General features: G+C 36.8%; 11 protein-coding genes across 11 annotated transcripts; 8 read left to right on the top strand and 3 right to left on the bottom strand.

Moving 5' to 3' along the window:
* Nucleotides 1-73: 73 nt before the first annotated feature.
* Nucleotides 74-2656, bottom strand: PRCAT00001534001 (uncharacterized protein; the record flags this gene model as incomplete). The annotated part of the gene is made up of 1 exon (XM_062951329.1): nucleotides 74-2656. The coding sequence occupies one exon, from the start codon at nucleotides 2654-2656 to the stop codon at nucleotides 74-76; it is 2583 nt and encodes an 860-aa protein (XP_062808343.1).
* Nucleotides 2657-3215: 559 nt separating this feature from the next.
* PRCAT00001533001 (uncharacterized protein) lies at nucleotides 3216-4214 on the top strand (the record flags this gene model as incomplete). Its single annotated transcript, XM_062951328.1, has 1 exon — nucleotides 3216-4214. The coding sequence occupies one exon, from the start codon at nucleotides 3216-3218 to the stop codon at nucleotides 4212-4214; it is 999 nt and encodes a 332-aa protein (XP_062808342.1).
* A 198-nt stretch (nucleotides 4215-4412) lies between these two features.
* On the top strand, nucleotides 4413-6875 carry NAG6 (dynamin-like GTPase; the record flags this gene model as incomplete). Its single annotated transcript, XM_062951327.1, has 1 exon — nucleotides 4413-6875. One exon carries the CDS (start codon nucleotides 4413-4415, stop codon nucleotides 6873-6875), a length of 2463 nt encoding a protein of 820 aa, XP_062808341.1.
* Nucleotides 6876-7193: 318 nt separating this feature from the next.
* On the top strand, nucleotides 7194-8840 carry HXK1 (hexokinase 1; the record flags this gene model as incomplete). Its single annotated transcript, XM_062951326.1, has 1 exon — nucleotides 7194-8840. One exon carries the CDS (start codon nucleotides 7194-7196, stop codon nucleotides 8838-8840), a length of 1647 nt encoding a protein of 548 aa, XP_062808340.1.
* Nucleotides 8841-9086: 246 nt separating this feature from the next.
* NAG1 (Nag1p) lies at nucleotides 9087-9845 on the bottom strand (the record flags this gene model as incomplete). The annotated part of the gene is made up of 1 exon (XM_062951325.1): nucleotides 9087-9845. One exon carries the CDS (start codon nucleotides 9843-9845, stop codon nucleotides 9087-9089), a length of 759 nt encoding a protein of 252 aa, XP_062808339.1.
* A 293-nt stretch (nucleotides 9846-10138) lies between these two features.
* DAC1 (Dac1p) lies at nucleotides 10139-11377 on the top strand (the record flags this gene model as incomplete). Its single annotated transcript, XM_062951324.1, has 1 exon — nucleotides 10139-11377. One exon carries the CDS (start codon nucleotides 10139-10141, stop codon nucleotides 11375-11377), a length of 1239 nt encoding a protein of 412 aa, XP_062808338.1.
* A 383-nt stretch (nucleotides 11378-11760) lies between these two features.
* On the top strand, nucleotides 11761-14559 carry PRCAT00001528001 (uncharacterized protein; the record flags this gene model as incomplete). The annotated part of the gene is made up of 1 exon (XM_062951323.1): nucleotides 11761-14559. The coding sequence occupies one exon, from the start codon at nucleotides 11761-11763 to the stop codon at nucleotides 14557-14559; it is 2799 nt and encodes a 932-aa protein (XP_062808337.1).
* Nucleotides 14560-14973: 414 nt separating this feature from the next.
* PRCAT00001527001 (uncharacterized protein) lies at nucleotides 14974-15412 on the top strand (the record flags this gene model as incomplete). Its single annotated transcript, XM_062951322.1, has 2 exons — nucleotides 14974-15170; nucleotides 15244-15412. The coding sequence occupies 2 exons, from the start codon at nucleotides 14974-14976 to the stop codon at nucleotides 15410-15412; spliced, it is 366 nt and encodes a 121-aa protein (XP_062808336.1).
* A 595-nt stretch (nucleotides 15413-16007) lies between these two features.
* Nucleotides 16008-19376, top strand: IRE1 (bifunctional endoribonuclease/protein kinase; the record flags this gene model as incomplete). The annotated part of the gene is made up of 1 exon (XM_062951320.1): nucleotides 16008-19376. One exon carries the CDS (start codon nucleotides 16008-16010, stop codon nucleotides 19374-19376), a length of 3369 nt encoding a protein of 1122 aa, XP_062808335.1.
* Nucleotides 19377-19486: 110 nt separating this feature from the next.
* On the bottom strand, nucleotides 19487-20044 carry PRCAT00001525001 (uncharacterized protein; the record flags this gene model as incomplete). Its single annotated transcript, XM_062951319.1, has 1 exon — nucleotides 19487-20044. The coding sequence occupies one exon, from the start codon at nucleotides 20042-20044 to the stop codon at nucleotides 19487-19489; it is 558 nt and encodes a 185-aa protein (XP_062808334.1).
* Nucleotides 20045-20242: 198 nt separating this feature from the next.
* PRCAT00001524001 (uncharacterized protein) lies at nucleotides 20243-21055 on the top strand (the record flags this gene model as incomplete). Its single annotated transcript, XM_062951318.1, has 1 exon — nucleotides 20243-21055. The coding sequence occupies one exon, from the start codon at nucleotides 20243-20245 to the stop codon at nucleotides 21053-21055; it is 813 nt and encodes a 270-aa protein (XP_062808333.1).
* Between the last annotated feature and the right edge of the window lie 56 nt (nucleotides 21056-21111).

The raw sequence follows: 21111 nt of genomic DNA, 5'->3' as shown, positions 1-21111 counted from the left end.
TTTTCGTTTTTAATACGAAGCGCGGCGCGACCACATTTCTCTATAATGATAAGGTGAAAAGTTTAATTATTGTCTATACAATACTAGAGTTTGGAAGACTGGAGCGTCTGTCGACTCCGTCAATCTCAAGATAATCATGCGAGTGGGCTTGAATGTCATTTTCATAAAAGTCTATCACTTTCAATGCATCGGTGATGTGTGCAAAATATGGTTGTGAAGGTCCCTCGGCGAGGTTATATATACCAGAAGCTTCTGCTGAATCTAATGAAAGAGGGTTAGGTCCTACTGGATTATCGATGGACGAAGAGACCCCACTTCCTCTTCTCTTTATGCGCAAACGAGCTATCATGTCGTTCGTTTCGTAGTATTTCAATTCGTTTAAATCCTTGATTAAAAGGTCAGTGATACCAGAACGCTCTAGTCTCAACCTTAATTTTTTATTTACGGGCACCCTTACGAAGAATGAGTGAATATGTCTTTCCCTGTAAGACTGAAGTAAATTCAATAAAATTTGAGCCGCAGATGAATCGAGCTCAACCATCCCATCCATATCAAATATAATATATTTTGTCATAGAGCTTGAGCGTTTCCTCTTAGAAGCAGGATGAGCCTTGGTAGACCCAAACATCTCAACTCGCTTTAGTCGAGTCGTCAAGTCACTGGTATTCGTAAACGTCAATGGCTCAGGGACCTTAATTACCAAGCATCCTTCTATTTCTTCAAGAACATCAGTATTCAAGCAAGTGAATGAATCATCATGAAAAATATTCAAGTTCTTTCTATAAATATTGGGCTTTTCAATCTGATTTTGAGATCCGAATGCGAGAGGCGATTCCGGCGATGAACTAGGTGACTCAATGGGCAAGCTTGATGGATGAACGTCGGCATCTGCAAAATTATTTGTACCAGGATATCTTCCCAAGATTTGAATTCTAGATTCGGTTGAGTTTTTTATGACTCTGATCAACAGATATATTAAGCCAACTGCTATACCTGCTTCCATTGAAAAAAAGAGAGTAAATACCACAGTGATCCCAAATGTAACTAGCTCATTATACCCTTTATTTCTCCAATGAAACAATAGCTCATACGGGGCTTCCTCAATCAACAGGATCCCTATGATTCCACTAATAACACTGAGAATGCATTTTGGAATGAAACGTAAACAACCACTCAAAAAAAATGTTGTGAGCAAGGTGAGGAGGCCCATTATAGCACCCAGTAATGTGCTTTTTGCAGCGATCGCATTAATCTTAGATCTTCCATAGCCACCAAAGGCTGGTAAAGATCCGAATATAGAACCCACAATATTGATTGACCCTAGTGCAACCAACTCTCTATTTGATGATATCGGAATATCAAAACTTGATCCCAACGATTTCGCTGCAATTGCAGATTCAAAAAAACCTAACATCGCACATGAGAATCCAGCAGGACTCAATGTCCTAATCAATGATAAGCTTTTAGATGAAATAGGGTTATAAAATGATAATGAACCTTCGTTTTTAATTTTCCCAATGATTTCAATTCCTCTATCGTTCCATTCGAATAAATACGACATATAGGTAGAAACTATTAAAACAATCAAAATTTCGGGTATGATCGCAATTCGTCTTTCGTAAATGGGATAGCTTCTCGTACCGAAAGCTTTTCCCAACCTCGAAAGCAATATAGTTATAAATGCAATAATGCTAATCTTGAAAGTTAAGGGATCGTATTTCTTATAATTGTGAAGTAGGAAGACAAATTTATCAAATGGTGAGTGTATGTCCATAGCGTCCGGATCATTTATTATACCTTTGAGCAATTTTGATAATCCCAACATTTCCACAGATGAGTTGATAAGCATCACTATGCCCACGCTGCTGATAAAACCCTTTAATAAGCAAGCACACAAAACATTATCTAAGAACCCAAATCTTCCTAGGCCAAACCCCAATAAGGAAGCCCCACTTACAAAAGTGATCGCAACAAGACATTCAACAGCATCAAAACTTTCCTTCTTGTGATGGTGAAGAAAAGGCTCCACAGCCTGACCTACTATCAACAGAATAGGTCCCTCGGGGCCCACTATCATTTGAGGGACACTACCAAATATCATATACATCAAAGGAGAAATCCCTAGCGAGAGCAAGCCACATATAAGTGGTACTCTCGCTAATGATGTAGCATAGGACATAGCCAATGGAAGCTGAAAAAATACTAATGTAAGACCACCAATCACATCACCAGTTAAGTATTCAAAACTGTACAATTTCATCCAGGAAATGCACGGAATGTAATATGGTATTATATCCTTCCACTCCAAGTCTTCCATGGCCTTAGCAGTACCTGGAATATAGCCACCTGTAGAAAGCCTACGGTCATCGTCATTTGTGCCGTAGCCTCTGTAAGTTATAGATTTTGCATCATCTTCATCGTTAGCAAAAGAGCCTAAAGATGAGCCTGCGATCACACTGTGCCTCAAACTACTTCTATGGGAGCTAGAATCAGCGCCTATTCCTCGATCACTGTCTAATAGAGGCCCCCTCTCATTGCTTGTGACTCTTTGACTCGATATGTGCCGAAAGGGACCTATTGAGCTTTTACTTGAGTCGTCATAATTCTTTGAGAATGAGCTCCCCGATCCCTCTGTAGAAGTTCTAAAGTTGCCCATGACCCAATAGATGATATGCAAATAGGGATTGTCTACCGAAACTGACCGTATATTTCATAGTTTGAATATGGAATTATAAATCAAACCATATTTGAGCACGAGTATACTGCATACATTGTATTGTTATTCAAAATTATGTTAATCCTAATTCAAAGATAAGATTGGGACATAGTAATCCTTTAGAAAGTATTCTCACAAATTAAAACTAACTTAATGTCTCTAGGAAATTCACTGAGTCCCAAATGCTAATAATCGATTAGTTCAGGAATCACTTCAATAGAACATATGTTAGCCTCACAATTTTAGACAGTAAACATTCAATTTTTAGCACCTTCGGCCAGTTGAGATCTTGCTTCTAACTTTATAATTGAGAAAAGAGATTGAAGGTTGTAGAAATGACACAACTTCTATATCAAAAGGGCCATGAAGCTTAGAGCTAAGCTCCCCGAGAACGGTGATATCACGTGATTCATTTTTCAACTTTTTTTCACCATGCTTCAAAAAGTTGTCTGTACTATAGCAAGAACTTCAGAAGCTACAGGTACTCAACACAATAAATATGATAACTAGGTCAATTAGTAAAAGGTTTTTCTCTTACACAAGGTCTGCTTTGAATACTCTTGCCCTTATTGAGAGTAGTGGATCTGAAGTCACCCCAGCATCTTTATCGGCAATTAGTGCTGCGTCAAAGCTTGGGGATCCCATTATTGCGCTTGTGGTAGGATCAGAAGGTAGATCAGTGGCAACTAGGGTTACAAATATTCCTCAAGTATCAAAGGTTTTACTTGCCAAAGATGCTAATTATAATCATTATATTGCCGAAGATGTGGCCCCTTTGATCAAAGATATAATGGAGAAAAATTCAGAGATCAAACACTTTATTATTCCAAATTCTGCGGCAGGAAAATCAATTCTTCCAAGGGTTGGGGCTTTGTTGGATGTTCAGCCAATATCAGATGTTATTAAAGTTATTTCAAAGAATGAGTTTGTGAGACCTATATATGCTGGAAATGCGTTGGCTACAGTTAAATCAAACGATAAATTGATATTAGCATCAATCAGAGGATCTTCTTTCCCACCAGCAGAAACAGAAGGGGGTAAGGCTACTGTTGAAGAGATAACAAGTACAAGCGCAAGTCCTGAACACAAGGCTGAGTTTGTTTCTGAAAACCTCGTAAAATCTGAAAGACCAGAGCTTGGGTCAGCATCTATAGTAGTTGCAGGGGGAAGAGGATTAAAGAACAAAGAAACATTTGACAGGTTGATTGACCCTCTAGCCACTAAACTTCACGCTGCTATAGGCGCTTCAAGAGCAGCTGTTGATTCTGGCTTTTGCGATAACTCTTTACAAGTAGGCCAAACAGGGAAAATCGTTGCCCCTGACTTATACTTGGCCATCGGTATCTCTGGAGCAATTCAGCATTTAGCTGGTATGAAAGATTCCAAGCTCATAGCAGCTATTAATAAAGATCCTGACGCTCCTATATTTAAGCTTGCTGATGTTGGTTTGGTTGCAGATCTAGAAGAAGCAATACCCGAGCTAACATCCAAAATATAATCTTCATCCACCGGCACTTAAGTCATAAGAATAGCAATTTATAGGTATATTTTATAGCTTCTTTTATACGTGACAGTAGTGCTGCTATTTAGCACGTGATACATAATAGATGTATGTGAACAACTATTTATCTGTCTCCGCTGACTGTTAATTAACTATACTATCGGCACAGTTTTCCTAGTATTATATGAATGAGATATGAGTAGTGATTCACAGGCACCAATCTTAGATAAGGAGGAGATTCTTTCCACTACTTCTTCTTCTTCATCTTTTGTACCCATTGATCAGCATCAAGTTCAAAGCGCCATTCAAGTTATTGGCGAAGATAAATCTTTTAATGAAGATATCCTTGAGTATATTAACAAAAGTACCCCTTCAACAATCCAGAATGATTATCATATTATCTCGGTATTCGGTTCACAGTCTACGGGTAAGTCAACGTTGTTAAATAAATTATTTAATACGAATTTTGATGTCATGGACGAAAGCAGCAGACAGCAAACAACGAAAGGTATTTGGATGGCGCATTCACCTGTTGTTTCGACGACAAAATCTTCAAGTGAATGTCAGGAAAATGTGTTTGTTATGGACGTGGAAGGTACTGATGGTAGGGAGCGTGGAGAAGATCAGGATTTTGAAAGGAAAGCTGCTCTTTTTGCAATGGCGACGTCAGAGATCTTAATAATTAATATCTGGGAACACCAGATCGGTCTATACCAGGGTGCAAACTTGGGACTTCTTAAGACGGTCTTCGAAGTTAATTTGTCTTTGTTTGGAAAGTCGAAGTTAACAAAGAATGACCATAAAATTTTATTGTTGTTTGTAATTAGAGACCATATTGGAACAACGCCAAAAGACAACTTGACATCTACTTTGACTCAAGATCTCCACAGAATGTGGGAAAATTTAAGTAAACCTTCTGAATTGGAACATTTGGCGTTTGAAGATTTTTTCGATATTAACTTCCATACATTACGTCATAAGGTTTTACAACCTGATCTATTCATCAAAGACATTAAATTATTAGGTGACAGACTCAATACCGAAGATGAACTATTTAAGCCTTATTATCATCATAACATTCCTATCGACGGGTGGACAATTTATGCCCAAAATTGCTGGAATCAAATTGATAATAATAGAGACTTGGATTTACCGACTCAGCAAATTCTTGTAGCCAAATTTAAATGTCAAGAAATTCTTAATTCATTGTATGAAGAATTTGAGAAAAAATATAATGAATTGTTGTTGCAATCTTCCAAGCTTGACCTGGAAACTGATGTTGATTACGAACAAATTGGGTTACACTTGAAAGACTTACGTTCTGAAGTTCTAGAGGATTATGATTCATTATCTTCGAGGTATAATAAAAATGTGTATCAAGAGATGCGTACAGATTTACTCAACAAATTGGACGAAAAATTCAAAGAAATTACCGAAATATATGCCAATCATTTGATAGGCAAATTGAAAAATGACTTTGACAATGAACTCCTGAACACGAAGGGAAAAAGCTTGAAAGAAGAGTCGGTTAAATTTACTTTGTTAGCTAACAGGTCATTTCAAGAGCTTACTGAACTATTGTCATTGGACGGAATATTATCATTTGATGAATACCAAAGGACTTTGAACGAACAATTAACAACATCTATTGAAAGGCAACAGACAACTGAGTTGGAAAATATCATAAACAAGTCATTAAAAAAACTTAGGACAGCATTAACAAGAGTTCTCCAGAAAGAACTTGCCAGACCTGACGAAAAGAGTTGGGATAAAGTTTTGGCAGAATTTAATAAGTTTACAGTCGAAGCTTTTAAAAAATACGAAAAAGATGGGGAGTATGATTTTGGGCTAGGTACTCAACATGATATCAATTCTGAAAAAGTATCTTTATTCAATTTTAGGTCGTGGGTTTTGTTTCATGATATCATTCACGCCACGATTCAGAAAGATACAGTCTTGACTTTATTGAAAGATCGATTCGACGATATATTTAGATATGACGAGAATGGATTACCAAAGTTCTATGAAAATGCATTCCAATTAGATCAGGCTTTTGGTGAATCGAGAGATTTCGCTTTAAAAGTATTGCCAATTTTATCCATCGCTCGTTTAAGCGATGGATCCGAAATAATTCCTAAGTGTGACATCTTCGATAGGGACGGAAGAAAAAAGTACTTGGGGGTCAATGATTCGGCTGAAAGTGATAGTGAAGAGGATGAAGAGAGTCAAGAATGCTTTTCTCAGATTCTTTCCGAACAGACTAAGGCCGAAATCATCTCGAAATTCAAGAAAGAAATCGATGCGCGTTACATTGAAACGAAAAGGTCGATAGTGCAACATGTCACACGCATCCCAACTTACATTTATCTTGTAATCCTTTTACTTGGGTGGAACGAATTTATGGCTGTAATAAGAAACCCCTTTTTCTTTTCTCTCTTATTGATACTAGGCGCTGGTGTCTACATATTGTATCAAATGAACTTAATTGGTCCAGCCACGGCAGTCTTGCAGAGACTAATTGATGACGGGATAGCCATAGGAAAAGATAAACTCAGAGAGTTTGTTTTTGATAATCACGAATTCCATGCTGGAAATTTAAGTAAGATTTCTAAGTCGCATAATGAGGAGAAAGAAGCTACTGTGGTGAAAGGCTCCTAATATGTGCCATTTAGTTAGATGTTATAGTGTTGCGTTTTTGCGATGTTACATTATGTAGACTGTAACATTTTTCTCGCGACACAAAATACATGAAACCATGTCGCTAAACCTCTAAATGTAACATTTTGATAATGGTAAACTGGATGCGTATTGGCAGGCGTAGAGCATAAAAGCATTCTTGTGGATCCTAATGGGAGATGGATATAAAAATTTAGGAATTGCTACTTGTTGGATAATACTCAACATCTTAAGTTTTCGGGATTAAGCTAGGGATAGAATCACAGTCCAAAATCTTAATAGTCCTCAATAGCTTCTCATATGAAGGGCTCCGAAATAAAATTTGATGGCCCTATAAAAGTTCCAGTCCTTGAAAAGGGACCGGAACAGACAATGAAGTTCTTAGATAAAATTAATGATACGGTCGTTGATATCATACTGTTATCACGCGACAAAGAAACTCCCTCAGAAGACACTATTTCACCAGTCACCCAAAACTCGTTAAGCTCTTTGAGTTCTCTGAGTTCAGATGAAGACTCTGAGCGTTTTGAAGCAGCCATTACTGGCTTCACTAAATCTCTAAATAATGGGATTATGAAAAGGCATTCCGACTTATTGGTCGAAGATTTCAAAGAGGCACTCCAGCAGAATTCCAGAATGTCAATGTTACCAAATCATAACATCCTGCCCACGGGTAGGGAACATGGTAATTATTTAGCAATAGACTTGGGTGGGTCTACGTTAAGAGTCGCTCTTATCATGATCGATCCATCGCTGGCATGCGAAAACAACTTTAATCGAATCCACACTCTCGTTGAAAAGAAGTGGTTGGTTGACAACAACTTCAAGGTTATGGATTATGACTTCATAAGATGGATTGGTGCAAAAGTATCAGAAACTCTTAATTCACAAACCCTTCTCGCTCCAAGAAACAACACGATTAATGTGGGTGTCACTTGGTCATTTCCTTTAGAAATGGTCTCTCACAATTCAGGCAAAATTGTACATGTAAGTAAAGGCTACGAGGTTTCCCCTGAGATTTTTCAGAAAGACTTGAAAATGTTGCTTGAGACAGTGTTAGCTAATGACTTTGATATAAGCATCGATGTAAAAGCAATTATTAACGACTCTTTGGCAGTCTATGCAGCGGGGACTTTTTATGATAGCTATACAAAACTTGCCATTGTTTTGGGCACCGGCTTGAACTTGTGCTATTCATTACCAACTGCAGAAATACCTCCTCAAAAATCTTTAGGAAAAGAGTCAGCCCTATACAACGTTGAACTTTCACTTTTCGGGCAACATTTATTAGAAGATTTTTCAACAAAATACGATCTGCTAATTGATAATAGGTTTAGTTTAGTGGATTCTTTTCATTTTAAGTCTTATATGACGACTGATCCAATTTCTCAGTCCATATTTCAGCCCTCGGAACTTATGACAAGTGGTAGGTATTTGCCAGAGTTAACGAGATTGGTCTTGATTGATATGATTGATGCTGGTGAATTATTCAAGGATATTAAGAATTTGAAAAGACTTTACGAACCTTATGATGGTTTAACTGGTCGAATGCTATGCTACATTGATGAAAATAATAGCTTCTCGTCCATAAAGCAGATCTTGCATGAAGAGTATAATTGGCCACTTGAACAAATAAGTGTTCTGGATATAGTCAAGCTCAAAGACTTAGTAAACAGCGTTATTCAAAGAGCTGCTTTTATTGTTGCGACTATGATCGTTTCTTCGATCAAGTTAATAAAATATCATAATAAGAACGAAAATTATGATCATGTCATGGTTAGCTCTGTGGGATCAGTATTGGAATATTTTAATCGCTACAGAAACCTTATTACCGAGTGGATTAATAAGAATGAAGACATCGTGGACATGGGATTGACAGTGGAGTTCATGCACATTGAGAATAGTTCAATAGTGGGAGCTGCAGTTGCTGCAGCTTACTATCTGTAACTTTCATTTGCATTATAGTTTATGCATACATACTTCTTTATATTTATAAAATACCTTTACATTGAATTCTTTGTATTCTGAAAATTATTCACCTGACATTAAAGCCAGCTTCAAAAACAAAATTATTAGGAAATATCTTACGAATAGCTAAACTTTGTTAATATAGTATTATACTATCCTATTAGTGTTTCTCTATCTATTCTTAAAAAACTCAAGAAAATGCAAATCACAATAAGGGTCTTAGAATTACATTTTTGACTTCAACCCAGCTGCCTCGGTATCACATACTATAACAACATTGGGATGCCCTTGAAGATACGTCGAAGGAAACTTTGCATTGTCTTTTTCCCCATTCATCGTGACGTCCAATGCAAACTTCTTATTTGCTCCAAGAACAATAATCGCTATTTCGTCCGAATTATCCAAGATAGTTGAAATACCTACAGAAAGAGCAAACTTCGGTACTTTATTGGTATCATTGCCGAAGAATCTAGAGTTGGCTTTTATAGTTGAGTCAACCAATGTTACCTTTCTGGTTTTTGAATTCCTGGTAGATCCTGCTTCATTGAATGCGACATGCCCCTCAGGACCCAATCCACCTAGAAATAAATTTATCCTGCCGTAAGATTTAATCTTTTTCTCATAATCTGCGCATTCCTTTTCAACATCGCTTGTTAATCCGTTCAAAATATTAATATTTTCTTTTGGGATGTCAACATGGTTAAAAAACTTGTTGTACATGAAATAGTGATAACTCTGTGGGTTAGATGGAGGTAAAGACAAGTATTCATCCATATTAAAAGTCACGACATTCTTGAAGGAAATCCTACCCATCTTATAAGCCTCAATTAACTTAGAATATATGCCTTCTGGAGACGATCCAGTTGGCAAACCCAATACAAAGGGCTTACTTGTCTTAGCCTCATGAGTCTTAATTTGCTTAATTATATATTCTGCTAAGTAAGATGAAGCATCATCGGTGGATGAAAATATGGCCTGTCTCATTCCTGTCTGCTTGTACTAGGGAAGCCAAAAATGTGAAATGTTGAAATATTTCATTGGTAGTTATATCAGCTATAAGTAGATTACAAAAAGCGTGTAACACTTATTCAGTTTACGCAATGTAACGTTACTAGGTGCGAAACATTTCTTTTTTTTATTAAGTTCGGTCAAAATGTAACCTGTGTTACGGTAATTTTCTCCGATTGCAACAATTAGGAAGGCATGCATTCGGTTAATATTCATTTATAAGAAGTAAATTCTTCTTGAGCAATGTTAAGAGATTCGAGGCTAAAGAGATGTCGTATACCAGATTTACCAACTGTGACTTGTGTGATAACGGCAAGATCTATAAAAATAAAGACTTGTTTATCGACACTAACACTGGAAAAATCGTAAGTGAACCCAGTTCCGGAAATGTCAAGATAGTGGATCTTCAAGGAGGAATATTAGCACCTGGTTTCATAGATATTCAAAATAATGGAATATATGGTTTGAACTTTTCAAATTTGAACAGCACTTCTACTGAGCAAGATATCAAAGAGTTCAAGGAATTTTATAGAGATGCTATGAGAAAATATTTAACCACTGGAGTGACTGCAATGTGTCCCACGGTAACTTCCAGCTTCCCAGAAGTATATGAAAAGGTGCTTCCTCTCTATAAAAGCTCACGCTTAAATGATGCTACCGACTCTTTGGGAGCACATGTTGAAGGTCCTTTCATCAGTAAGAACAAAAAGGGATGTCATCCGGTTGAGACAATCATAGACGCAAAAGAAGGAACTGAGAAGGTCTTTGATGTTTATGGGGGAGACGAGAATCTTACAGAGAATGTTTGTATCTTGACTGCTGCACCTGAATTACCTGGAGTACTTGAGACAATACCTATTGTTAAAGATAAAAATATCGTTTTCTCTATAGGACATACAATGACTGATTATAAAACTGGTTTAAAAGCTGTTCAAAACGGCGCAACTATGATCACCCACTTATATAATGCTATGCCACAGCCACATCATAGAGACGTTGGAGTTCTCGGTTTAATAACCTCCCCAGTTCCTGATATGACTCCATATTTTGGTTTAATTTGTGATGGTGTTCATGCTGATCCATCGATGGTAGTAGTTGCGTATAGGTCGGCCCCTGAGAAATGTATCTTAGTTACTGATGCAATGCATTTGATAGGATTACCTGATGGGTTATATAAATGGGACAGCCAATATATCGAAAAGAATGGCTCTAGGTTGTATCTAAAAGGCACAAAAACATTAGCTGGTGCTGCTACTACTTTGCCACAGTGTGTTAGAAACCTAATGTTATGGGGTCATATACCTTTAGCTGAAGCCGTTAAAACAGTTACTAATACCCCCGCAAAGAGTATCGGACTCGAGAAAGAAAGAGGATTCTTGAATGAAGGCTGCAATGCTGATCTTGTTGTCCTTGACGAACAATGTTACGTAAAGAAGGTTTACAAATTAGGAACTGAGGTTGTTTCAACTGATGAAACGCAGCCTCTGGCCCTTATAGCATCATTATAGAATTGCTTAGACTCTTGATAGTTATTTAAATCCACTTAACCTTAGCACAAAGCACGCGCTTATTTGTTACTTAATATTTCACTTCTAAATTAAATATTAGAGTTCATGTACAGCTACTATAGCAATTTGTTGTCTTTTTCATTCTATTCTTATTTATTCTACTCCTATTTATGGTTCTAGTAGCTTGTCTTTTAGCTTTTGCTGGTTGATTTTGCACCCTAACATTTTTCCGCGTTTTCGGGAGGAGGAGTCGGACTCTTACGAGCGATCTTTAGGTCGTTTAAATTTGCTTGAAATACTTAAAGTCAACTATATTATAAATCTACACTTTATAGGGCCACTTTTGATCAAGGCTCCTTAAAGATTTGGCAAATTTTCTGTCAATGGCCAAAGATAACTCTCTTAGGATACCTGAAAAGAATATTCACGGAGTAGGGGATTTTAAAGATAATAAAGCAGATTCTAGTGTGGGCAACCATGTTAGAGAGCCAGCAAACAATTCTAGAAATTTTATTTCAGGAGACAACACAGAGAGGGCCCCATCGCCATTTGGCCCTTCAGCTGCTGTGGATTCAATGCCAGGAAAGAGCCGTAATATCATGTCAGAACCTCAAGATTTTGGAACTGCAATTTTGGATGCACCGTTAGATACATCCTCTGGAAAGAGTAGTCGTGGTTCTCCAGCAAGAACAAATGAAACATTTACGGACAATATCTCTCATCATCAAAGTAGGAGGTCGGCGTCTAATGGCATCCTCAGTTCAATTTTAAACGCGGCACATAATGCAATGTCATTCAACCTGGAAGAAGATCAAACTTCTGGGAAGAAAGAGCATACATTCTCGCTGAAGTTGGATTCATTGTTGAAGCCAAAATCTGAAAAGACAATTCCAGCTCCTCCAAATGCCTCTGAGGATGATTCTAAAGCTGAAGATAATGAACTCAAATCCTCGGCATCAAATGTTCAATTCGAATCGGTGCGAGAATCGCCTATAAACACTTTGGGTTATGGAGATCTTTCGCTTGATCATTTCGATCAAGAGCGCAATCTCAAGAAGAATGGTTCTATAAGACATAGCAGAAAGAACCTTTCATCTCCAAATCGTTCTACGGAAAACCTTCACGATCAAAAGAGGTCTGTAAGCCCTGATATTGTGAATCGCCAGATGCCTCCAAATAACCAATTGGCTGTATCTGGAAACGGTGATTCCAAGAGAATACATAGGCTGTCTGTGACTGGGGCATTAGATAGAATCAAGAGCCAAAATACTGACAAAATCGCTGATTCTGAGAGTGACCCTAGTATGGTTCTTAGCGATGTTGACGACCAAGTCGAAGATTTTGATTACTCTAATATCCAATTTGCTTCAGATAAGCGAAACAAAGAATTCCACCAGATTTTCAAGCAATTGCCTTCCAATGAGAAACTCATTGAGGATTATAGTTGTGCGATTTCAAAAGATATATTGGTTCAAGGGAGGATGTATTTGAGTGAGCATTTTATTTGCTTTAATTCAAACATTCTAGGTTGGGTAACAAATTTGATGATACCATTACAAGAAGTTATCCAGATAGAGAAAAAGTTTACGGCGGTGCTATTTCCTAACGGGATAGTTATAAGAACATTGCACCATAAATATGTATTTGCTACTCTTTTGAGTAGGGATACAAGCTTTGGTATGATAACAAATGTTTGGCACAATGTTTTAGGAGAGAATACTGACTCTGAAATAAATAAGGTTATATCTTCCAAAAAGAGAAAAAGGGGAGAATCGAGGTCAACTGTATCGAAATCCATTTCAAATGATCTTGATAGCGAAACTGAGAGTCAAGAAAGTGATGATACTGATACAGTAAGCTCTTTATCGCTCGATATGGATGATACTAATAATGCGGATGACGTTGACGTTGACGAAGATACAGCTGATATCGACGATGAAGATGACGATGATGATGAGAATAATGATGACGAAGCTTTTGCTGCTAATGATTCCAGTAATATCCGTGATAAGGACAAAGGCGAGTCTGGAGCAAAAGAGAACGGCAAGGGTACCTTCAATGGATTACCGTTATTGGGCCCCCAATTTCATGCTCCAACAACTATCGACTATCAAAAACAATCTAATGAAACTGTTGTTAGTGACGAAATACTAAAGGCTCCCGTCGGTGCTATTTTCTCGATTCTTTTTGGTGCCGATAAATCCAAATACATTAAAATTCTAAAAAACCAAAAAAATTACGATATTTCGGAGAGCAACATTTCTGAGCTATCTATGAAAAAAAAAGAGAGAAATTATACATATATAAAGCCTTTGTATGGTCCAATAGGTCCGAAACTGACTAAATGTTTAATAACAGACAAACTCCTACACTTTGATCTTGATGATTATATACTAGTTGAGCAATCTACATCCACACCTGATGTCCCAAGTGGAAATGTGTTTAAAGTTAGAACAAAAATTTACTTGACCTGGGCAGAAAACAACAGCTCTAGAATGTACGTTTTGACTACTGTTGAATGGTCTGGAAAGTCTTGGATTAAAGGTGCAATTGAGAAAGGTAGTATTGAAGGTCAAAAAGATTCCATGAAAATTATGATCGACTCGTTAAATGATCTCATAAATAGCACAGGAAATGGAACATCTAAATCAATCAAGAAAAAGTCTAAGAGAAAAAAGAGCTTTAAAGCTGATTCTGCGCCTCAGTTGAAAGCACCAGAAAACCCTCAAGACCTACCAATTACCACTCAATTATCTAACTTGATGGAAAAGATTGGTGAGTTGATATCTATTCCATACGTTAGTAATCGTATGACGGGAATTTTTATTCTGATGCTAGCATTTATTGTCATTCTTAAGATGAATACATTCCTCTTTGGATCCGGCAATTCAAACGTAAGTATACTTCCGGAGAGTCATACCATATCTAACATCGAGATAAACAACCATAAGTACATGGTTGTGTCATCCGTGGATGCAAACTTTGCGAATGTTGATGCGAGACTTGAGAGTGAGGCTAATATATGGGATTGGGTAAGGAATACAAGTGATGGAAAACTTCAGATATCGAGTGAATCTTCTTCCCATCTCAAGAGATATTCTAATCAAGAGATTGAGGAAATTGTTCGTCTTACACAAATGAAGCTAGACGAACTAAGCAATAACTACAATCTTCAGTTTTAGCTACAAATCAATACTACTATTCGATAATTGATATACGCATTTTATAATTTAAATAGTGACCTAATTTAACGACACAGCATTTAGATAATTCAAAATATTAAATTACTGCCTATTTTAAGTCTTTATTAAGGGACAACCGTTTTGCAATCTTTGTTGCTATTAAGATTTGCAATGATTAGCTAATAACATTGTTTTGGTTTTGTGTCATATTTAGTATAATTGGGTCCTTTCGTTCTTGCAGTCTTCTGCTAAATGGCGCTGGAACTGCAACTGACGACCGCTGGCTGTAGAAAAAAAAACAAGGACCACAATATTTACAACAGGAAGCAGAAGCATTGGATTCATCAGTTGGAAACAGTGAATAGGACCTGTTATCATTAGAAGCTAACTTGGGACTTCGTAGTAATACTAAAGATGTTTAAATCGCTAGATCCTCAAGACATTGCGAACGCCAATGGTAGCAGTATTACGAAGCCAGAAGCTGCACAAAACATAGTGGATGATGTTAATGGAGGCATTTCACCGTCAAGCTGTGTGACTAATGATGTTCTCCAACAAAGAGTTACGAGGAAGGAGCAGAGCTTGGAAGATATTAAAAACCAATGTTCCGAGTTAATCAGCGAATTAGAGTACGTGAATTTTTACTAGGAGAGTCTGTGATAATAGTTATACTAACAATTTTAGCTCTGATGAAGACCCCGAAGCCATTGTGAAAAAGCATATTAGTCAATTGAAAAAGTACAATGAGTTGAAAGATATTGCACTAGGGCTTGTCACGATGATTGCAGACCAGAGGAAGTTAAGAACAACAGATATACTAGAAGAAATGAGGGTAGAAATTGGTGATGATTAATCGCTAGTGTATATTTTTGGCCAAACTATATTACGTTCTTTAATTATAATTTTGTGGTGCTATTTTTAAGCTTATGTTCTAAATCGCTTCTACATTTGTTGGTCACATTAAAGTTGCATTGGTAATAAATTTTCAAACGACTGTCGTACCCTTATTGTTATAGGACTACCTGCGATTTTAAAGAGACCTGAAAGATCTTTGGGTAATCGTTGGGTAACAGCTGCCCGAAAATGAAGAGTAAACATGTACCAGATGAAAGAGAAAGCATTGCCGCATCAATTTTTCTTAATTGCTGGTAGTCGAATAAGAAATGAATAATAAAAAAAAAAAAGGTATAGCTGTTACGCTATGCACAAATGCAAATAGTATAAGCAGTATTTTTATAGTGTTATTTTATAGAAGGGATCCCTTAAGGGAGGATATATATGCGTACGTAATCAAGTGCAATTCGTGTAGTGTTGCAAATGAAAAAGTTGATGTGACATTATGCGACATTATTCTAAGGTGTACTGTGGCTAATTTAAAACTTTTGAAAAGCTACGTAATTTATGATCTAGCTGAGGTATTTAGTGGTTAACAAGAACGCTATGCGATTATGAGATTAGGCTTCATATATATATTGGTCTTCTCTATACTGCTTCTTCTCTGTTCGGGAAGACCCCGACTAGAAAAGATAGCGACGGAGGCGCTACTGGGTCAAATTCAAGAGAGTAAACATGACATGACCCAGAAGAGAGAACCTTCAAACATTTTTCCAATGGATCTTAGGTCAATAAAGGACTGGAAGTTGACAGATCTATTACTAGTAAGTGACATAGATGGCAATTTACATGGCGTGAGCAGAAGTAGTGGAACATTATTATGGACCTTGCCCATAGATGAACCGCTCGTTTCTATTCAGACTAACGAAACAACGTCAAGTGCATTTAAGAACAATTCCAATATTATATGGCTCGTTGAGCCCTATGCGGATGGCCATTTATATTATTTTTCGCCTAATTATGGTTTAAATAAGCTCCCTTCATCAATTAAAGAACTTGTTCTGGAATCTCCCTTTTCGTTAAGTGGAGATGATAAAATATACACAGGCAATAGAAAGACATCCCTCTATAAGGTTAATATTCACACGGGTGAAGTGAAGTCGTCTTTTGGAAATAATGATAGAGAATGTCCCCTTCCTAATATGCATCATAATGGGCCAAAATTTGAAGCTGACGATACAATTATGATTGGTCAGACAACATATGAGTTGATGATTCACTCCAAAGAGAATGCTAATATAGTTTGGAATGTCACTTATAACGAATGGGGTCCAAATAAGATTGACAACGATTTAATAATACAAAACCATCAGAGTAAAGATGATATATATTTTACCCCATTTCATGATAAATCACTTTTGGCTGTCAATAAGAACATAGGGTCTCCTGTGTGGATTAGCAAATTACCTTCGTTAACTGTTAACGTTTTTGATGTATTCAATAATCTTAACTCACCCGAACACATTTTGTTGCCTCATCCATTGAAGGTATTGAATGAAGCTCAAATTGAAAACGATAAATATTCAGAAAACAATAATCTTGTATTTGTAAACAAGACTGCGGACGAAAAAGATTGGTTTGCCATGAGTTTTGATAACTATCCAACTTTGGTCAAAAGTGCACCCATATCCAATTATCAATTGTCTCTTTACAACTTACAGAACAGCATTCCAATAGATGTCAATTATATCAGGAACTTCGATCTTTCGGAGGCACGTAAAGAAGATGTTGAGAATTTGGTATGTGGAGTACATAAGATATTCCCTCTATCTAGTGAAACAATGTATCAACCTGTTTCGAGGTTTGAATCGCCTACTAAATTTAAAGAAATAACTGACGGAAGAGATAGCCAGGATAATGAGCATAACAGAAAAGGAAATCTTCCTACTATTTTCGAAGGCATCCAGTTTCCAAATGAAGTTTCCTTAATTGAATCCCAAGTGACTGAATCTCTTCTTTTAGATAATCCATCGAATGACTCTTATTTGGATGGAATGCATAGAGAAAAGAGTGGCATATTTTCTAGCTTGAGATTTGTGATTTTAGGACTAGGGTTTTTTATTTTGGCGGTTAAATATTTTCTCGGCTACAACAATGTGTATATTAACCTTGGAATAGAATTTAGGGCTGATAGGAAGAAAAAACCATCCGAAAATGCTGATAATGGTGAAACGAAAAGACAAGTCAAGTTCGTTGTAAGTTCCAATGGCAGCAAGGATCAGACGAACATAGCTCCAGATCAGGAGGACGAAATTATTACAGCGCTGGATTTCAGCCTTGAAAACTATGAACAAGTGACTCATCAGAGGTCTCCACCGCTGCCATCGCCTTCAGAAAGTAACCTGAGAGAAATAAAGGATAAGGAAAGTATCAACTATGGCGAAACATCGGACTCCAGAGATTCGCTAGATGAAAAGCCTGACAAAGTCATTGAAGATGACTCCTTTGCAAAGAAAAAAAGAAAACGTGGAAGTAGAGGAGGAAAAAGAAGTGGAAAGAAACTCAATAAGCATAAGATCGCCGATGTCAGTAGTGATGGAGATTTCGAAGTAGTGGAAGATGAAAGAAATTTTTCGAAAGGCAAGGATGTCAAAGAATTAGCAAAAAACTTACAAATGAAGAAAAATTTGATAATTTCTGATAAAATTTTAGGCTATGGTTCCCATGGTACAATTGTATACGAAGGCGTCTTTGAAAGTCGACCAGTAGCAATCAAAAGAATGCTCTTAGATTTCTATGAGATAGCAAACCACGAAGTGAACCTACTTCAGGAGAGTGATTACCACCCAAATGTTATTAGATATTTCTGTTCGCAAACGAGTGAATCTGATAAATTTCTTTATATTGCTTTGGAACTTTGTCTGTGTACAGTTGAAGACTTATTTGAAAAATCTAAGTACTTAAACATTTTGAATTGCAGTAGAATAGATTACAGGAATATGTTGCTTCAGTTAGCAAAAGGGCTCGATTATTTGCATTCATTGAAAATTGTCCATCGAGACTTGAAACCTCAAAATATCTTAGTTGCAGATTTCAAGAAGAATGACATATCTAATCTAAGGTTATTAGTGTCAGATTTTGGACTATGCAAAAAGCTAGATGTCGATCAGTCTTCATTTAGAGCAACGACTAACCAAGCAGCACTGGGTACGTCAGGGTGGAGGGCACCTGAGCTATTATTGAATCATGATTTATCTGAGCTCTCTCCCAGTACGATCTCATCAAATGGTTCAAGCTCCAAGTTCTCAGTTGTTACTCCGTCCAGCACTCGAAGATTAACCAAGGCTATAGATATATTTTCCATGGGATGTGTTTTTTTCTACATTTTGTCTGGGGGACTGCACCCATTTGGGGACAGGTACTTGAGAGAAGGTAACATAATGAAAGGTGAATTTGACATTTCGGAACTTTCAAAGAAAGGTATCAAGAGCTACGTTGAAGCTTCTGATCTCATATCTTCCATGATCAGCTTTGACCCAATGTCAAGACCAAGCACTATACGCATAATGAAACATCCTTATTTTTGGTCTGACAATAAAAAGCTTGAATTTTTGTTGAAAGTAAGTGACAGAATCGAAATCGAACGAAAGCATATATTCAGTCAAATATTAGTGGATTTAGAACTGCATGCTTTGAAGATCCATAACGGAAACTGGTATGAAAAATTTAATGTCAAATTTATGGATAATTTGAGCAAATATAGAAAGTATGAGTCATCAAAATTGATGGATTTGTTGAGAGTTATTAGAAATAAATACCACCATTTCGGTGATATGCCTTTTGAATTGCAAGAGCAAATGCGACCGTTGCCTGAAGGCTTCTACGGGTATTTTAATGAGAGATTTCCCCACTTACTAATGGAAATATATTTTGTAATTGAAAAGAATTTGAAACATGAACACATGTTCGAAAGCTTTTTTTAATGATGCCTATGACGATTAATATACACAATGAAACTTTACATCTATATATTTGGTATAATACTATGCCATGAAACTGTATTTTCACCCAAAGTATGACTTTTGCTAGTTTTTCAACCTTTGCGTTTTGTCAGTTTATTCGATTTTTTAACTCTATTTTTGCTCTTTTTCACCTGCAATGTTGCTGGAGTCAGATTATTATCTTCGTCTTCAAATTTGGTATGAACTCCTTTGAAACTCGAAGAACTTACTGCGGGTTCCGACATATTACTTCTATAAGCAGCAGCACCACCTCCATTAGCTGTTTTTCCCAAAGCATTTCTGAGAAATTCTTTAGCTTGCTCTGAGCTCTGCTCTTTACTGCTTTCTTCCTTGGTTTTGTTCTGTTCTAAATCTTTTAATCTCTTCATGTTTGACTTAACTCTGGCCAACTCTCTTAAAATTGGATGTTCGTCAGTAGAAACTCCTATTGTTTTGAGATATGAAAATATCAATGACATCAAAACATAGCTGTAATTATTATAAGTTCTAATCCTTTCAATTGTGTTAGATTTGCTCTCTGCGATATCATCTAATGACTTCTTTGTAATAGACTCTAACGATTCGTCCAACTGATCAACAGATGTATCTAGGGTTACCAAAAGAGCTTTTATACTATCTATATTCTCCATATTTTTAAATCCTCTTGTAGTGCTATAGTATTAAATAAATATGATATAAATGTATTATTGATGCTCATTGCAAGATATCATAAAATAAAAAAATAAAAAAAAAATCTTTTGAAGAAAAAATAAGACTTATACACTTAAAGCTAAGAAGGTGGAGTGGACTCAAATATTAGCCATTACTTGTAATCGGAGAAGTTTGACATGTCATCAACGCGATTAAATCGAGATATTTTAACAGGAGGGAAGAAGTATGCTCAGAAACAAGCCAATAAATATGGTGTTGATGAAGTTGCTTTCGATCCTGAGGCTCGTAAGGAATATTTGACAGGGTTCCATAAGAGAAAATTACAGAGACAAAAGAAGGCCCAAGAACATAACAAAGAGCAGGAGCGCCTTGCTAGAATTGAAGAAAGGAAAAAGGTAAGAGACGAACGGAAGAAAGATTTTGAGAACCAGTTACACCAGCTCCAAGATGCTGCCCATAGAATAGCCGATATAGGTACAACTGGTCAAGATTCAAATGAGGAAATAAATCTCGATCGCAGAGAGACGCAATTTGAAGAACTTAAAAGTAGGAAGCAGGAGACACCGGAATCTGACGATAATCAAGACCAAGATTCAGATGATGACAGCAAACAACCAAACGGAATATTGAGACATAAGGAAGTCTATAAGCTAGATGAGGATGGAGCGTCTTACTTTGGGCAAGATACAGCTGTTGATGACGAAACAGTTGTTACCGTTGACTCTTTGGACAACCCAGCTTTCTCTGGTGTTCAAAATATCAGCATAGAAGCTGCTGCAAAACTCAACAATGTCAACTTAAATATTTCTGATAAGGTATTAGACGATTCAATAAAGAGAGCGAAAAGTTATGCTGTCGTTTGCGGCGTCTCAAAGCCATCATTTAAGGACAAGATTAAAAAGAAAAAGAAGTTCAGGTATCTATCAAAGGCTGAAAGGAGAGACAATGCTCGAAAACAAAAGATTAAGAATAGGGCTAAAAGACCTTAAGAAGACAATCAAATGGTACTGATCGATATTCAACAACTTGGAGAAGAAAAATAAAG

Source organism: Priceomyces carsonii, assembly GCF_900007245.1.
Source record: "Priceomyces carsonii strain CBS4050 genome assembly, scaffold: Debaryomyces_carsonii_scaffold_2, whole genome shotgun sequence".
NCBI lineage: Eukaryota > Fungi > Ascomycota > Pichiomycetes > Serinales > Debaryomycetaceae > Priceomyces > Priceomyces carsonii.
This window is presented reverse-complemented; position numbering and strand designations above follow the sequence as displayed.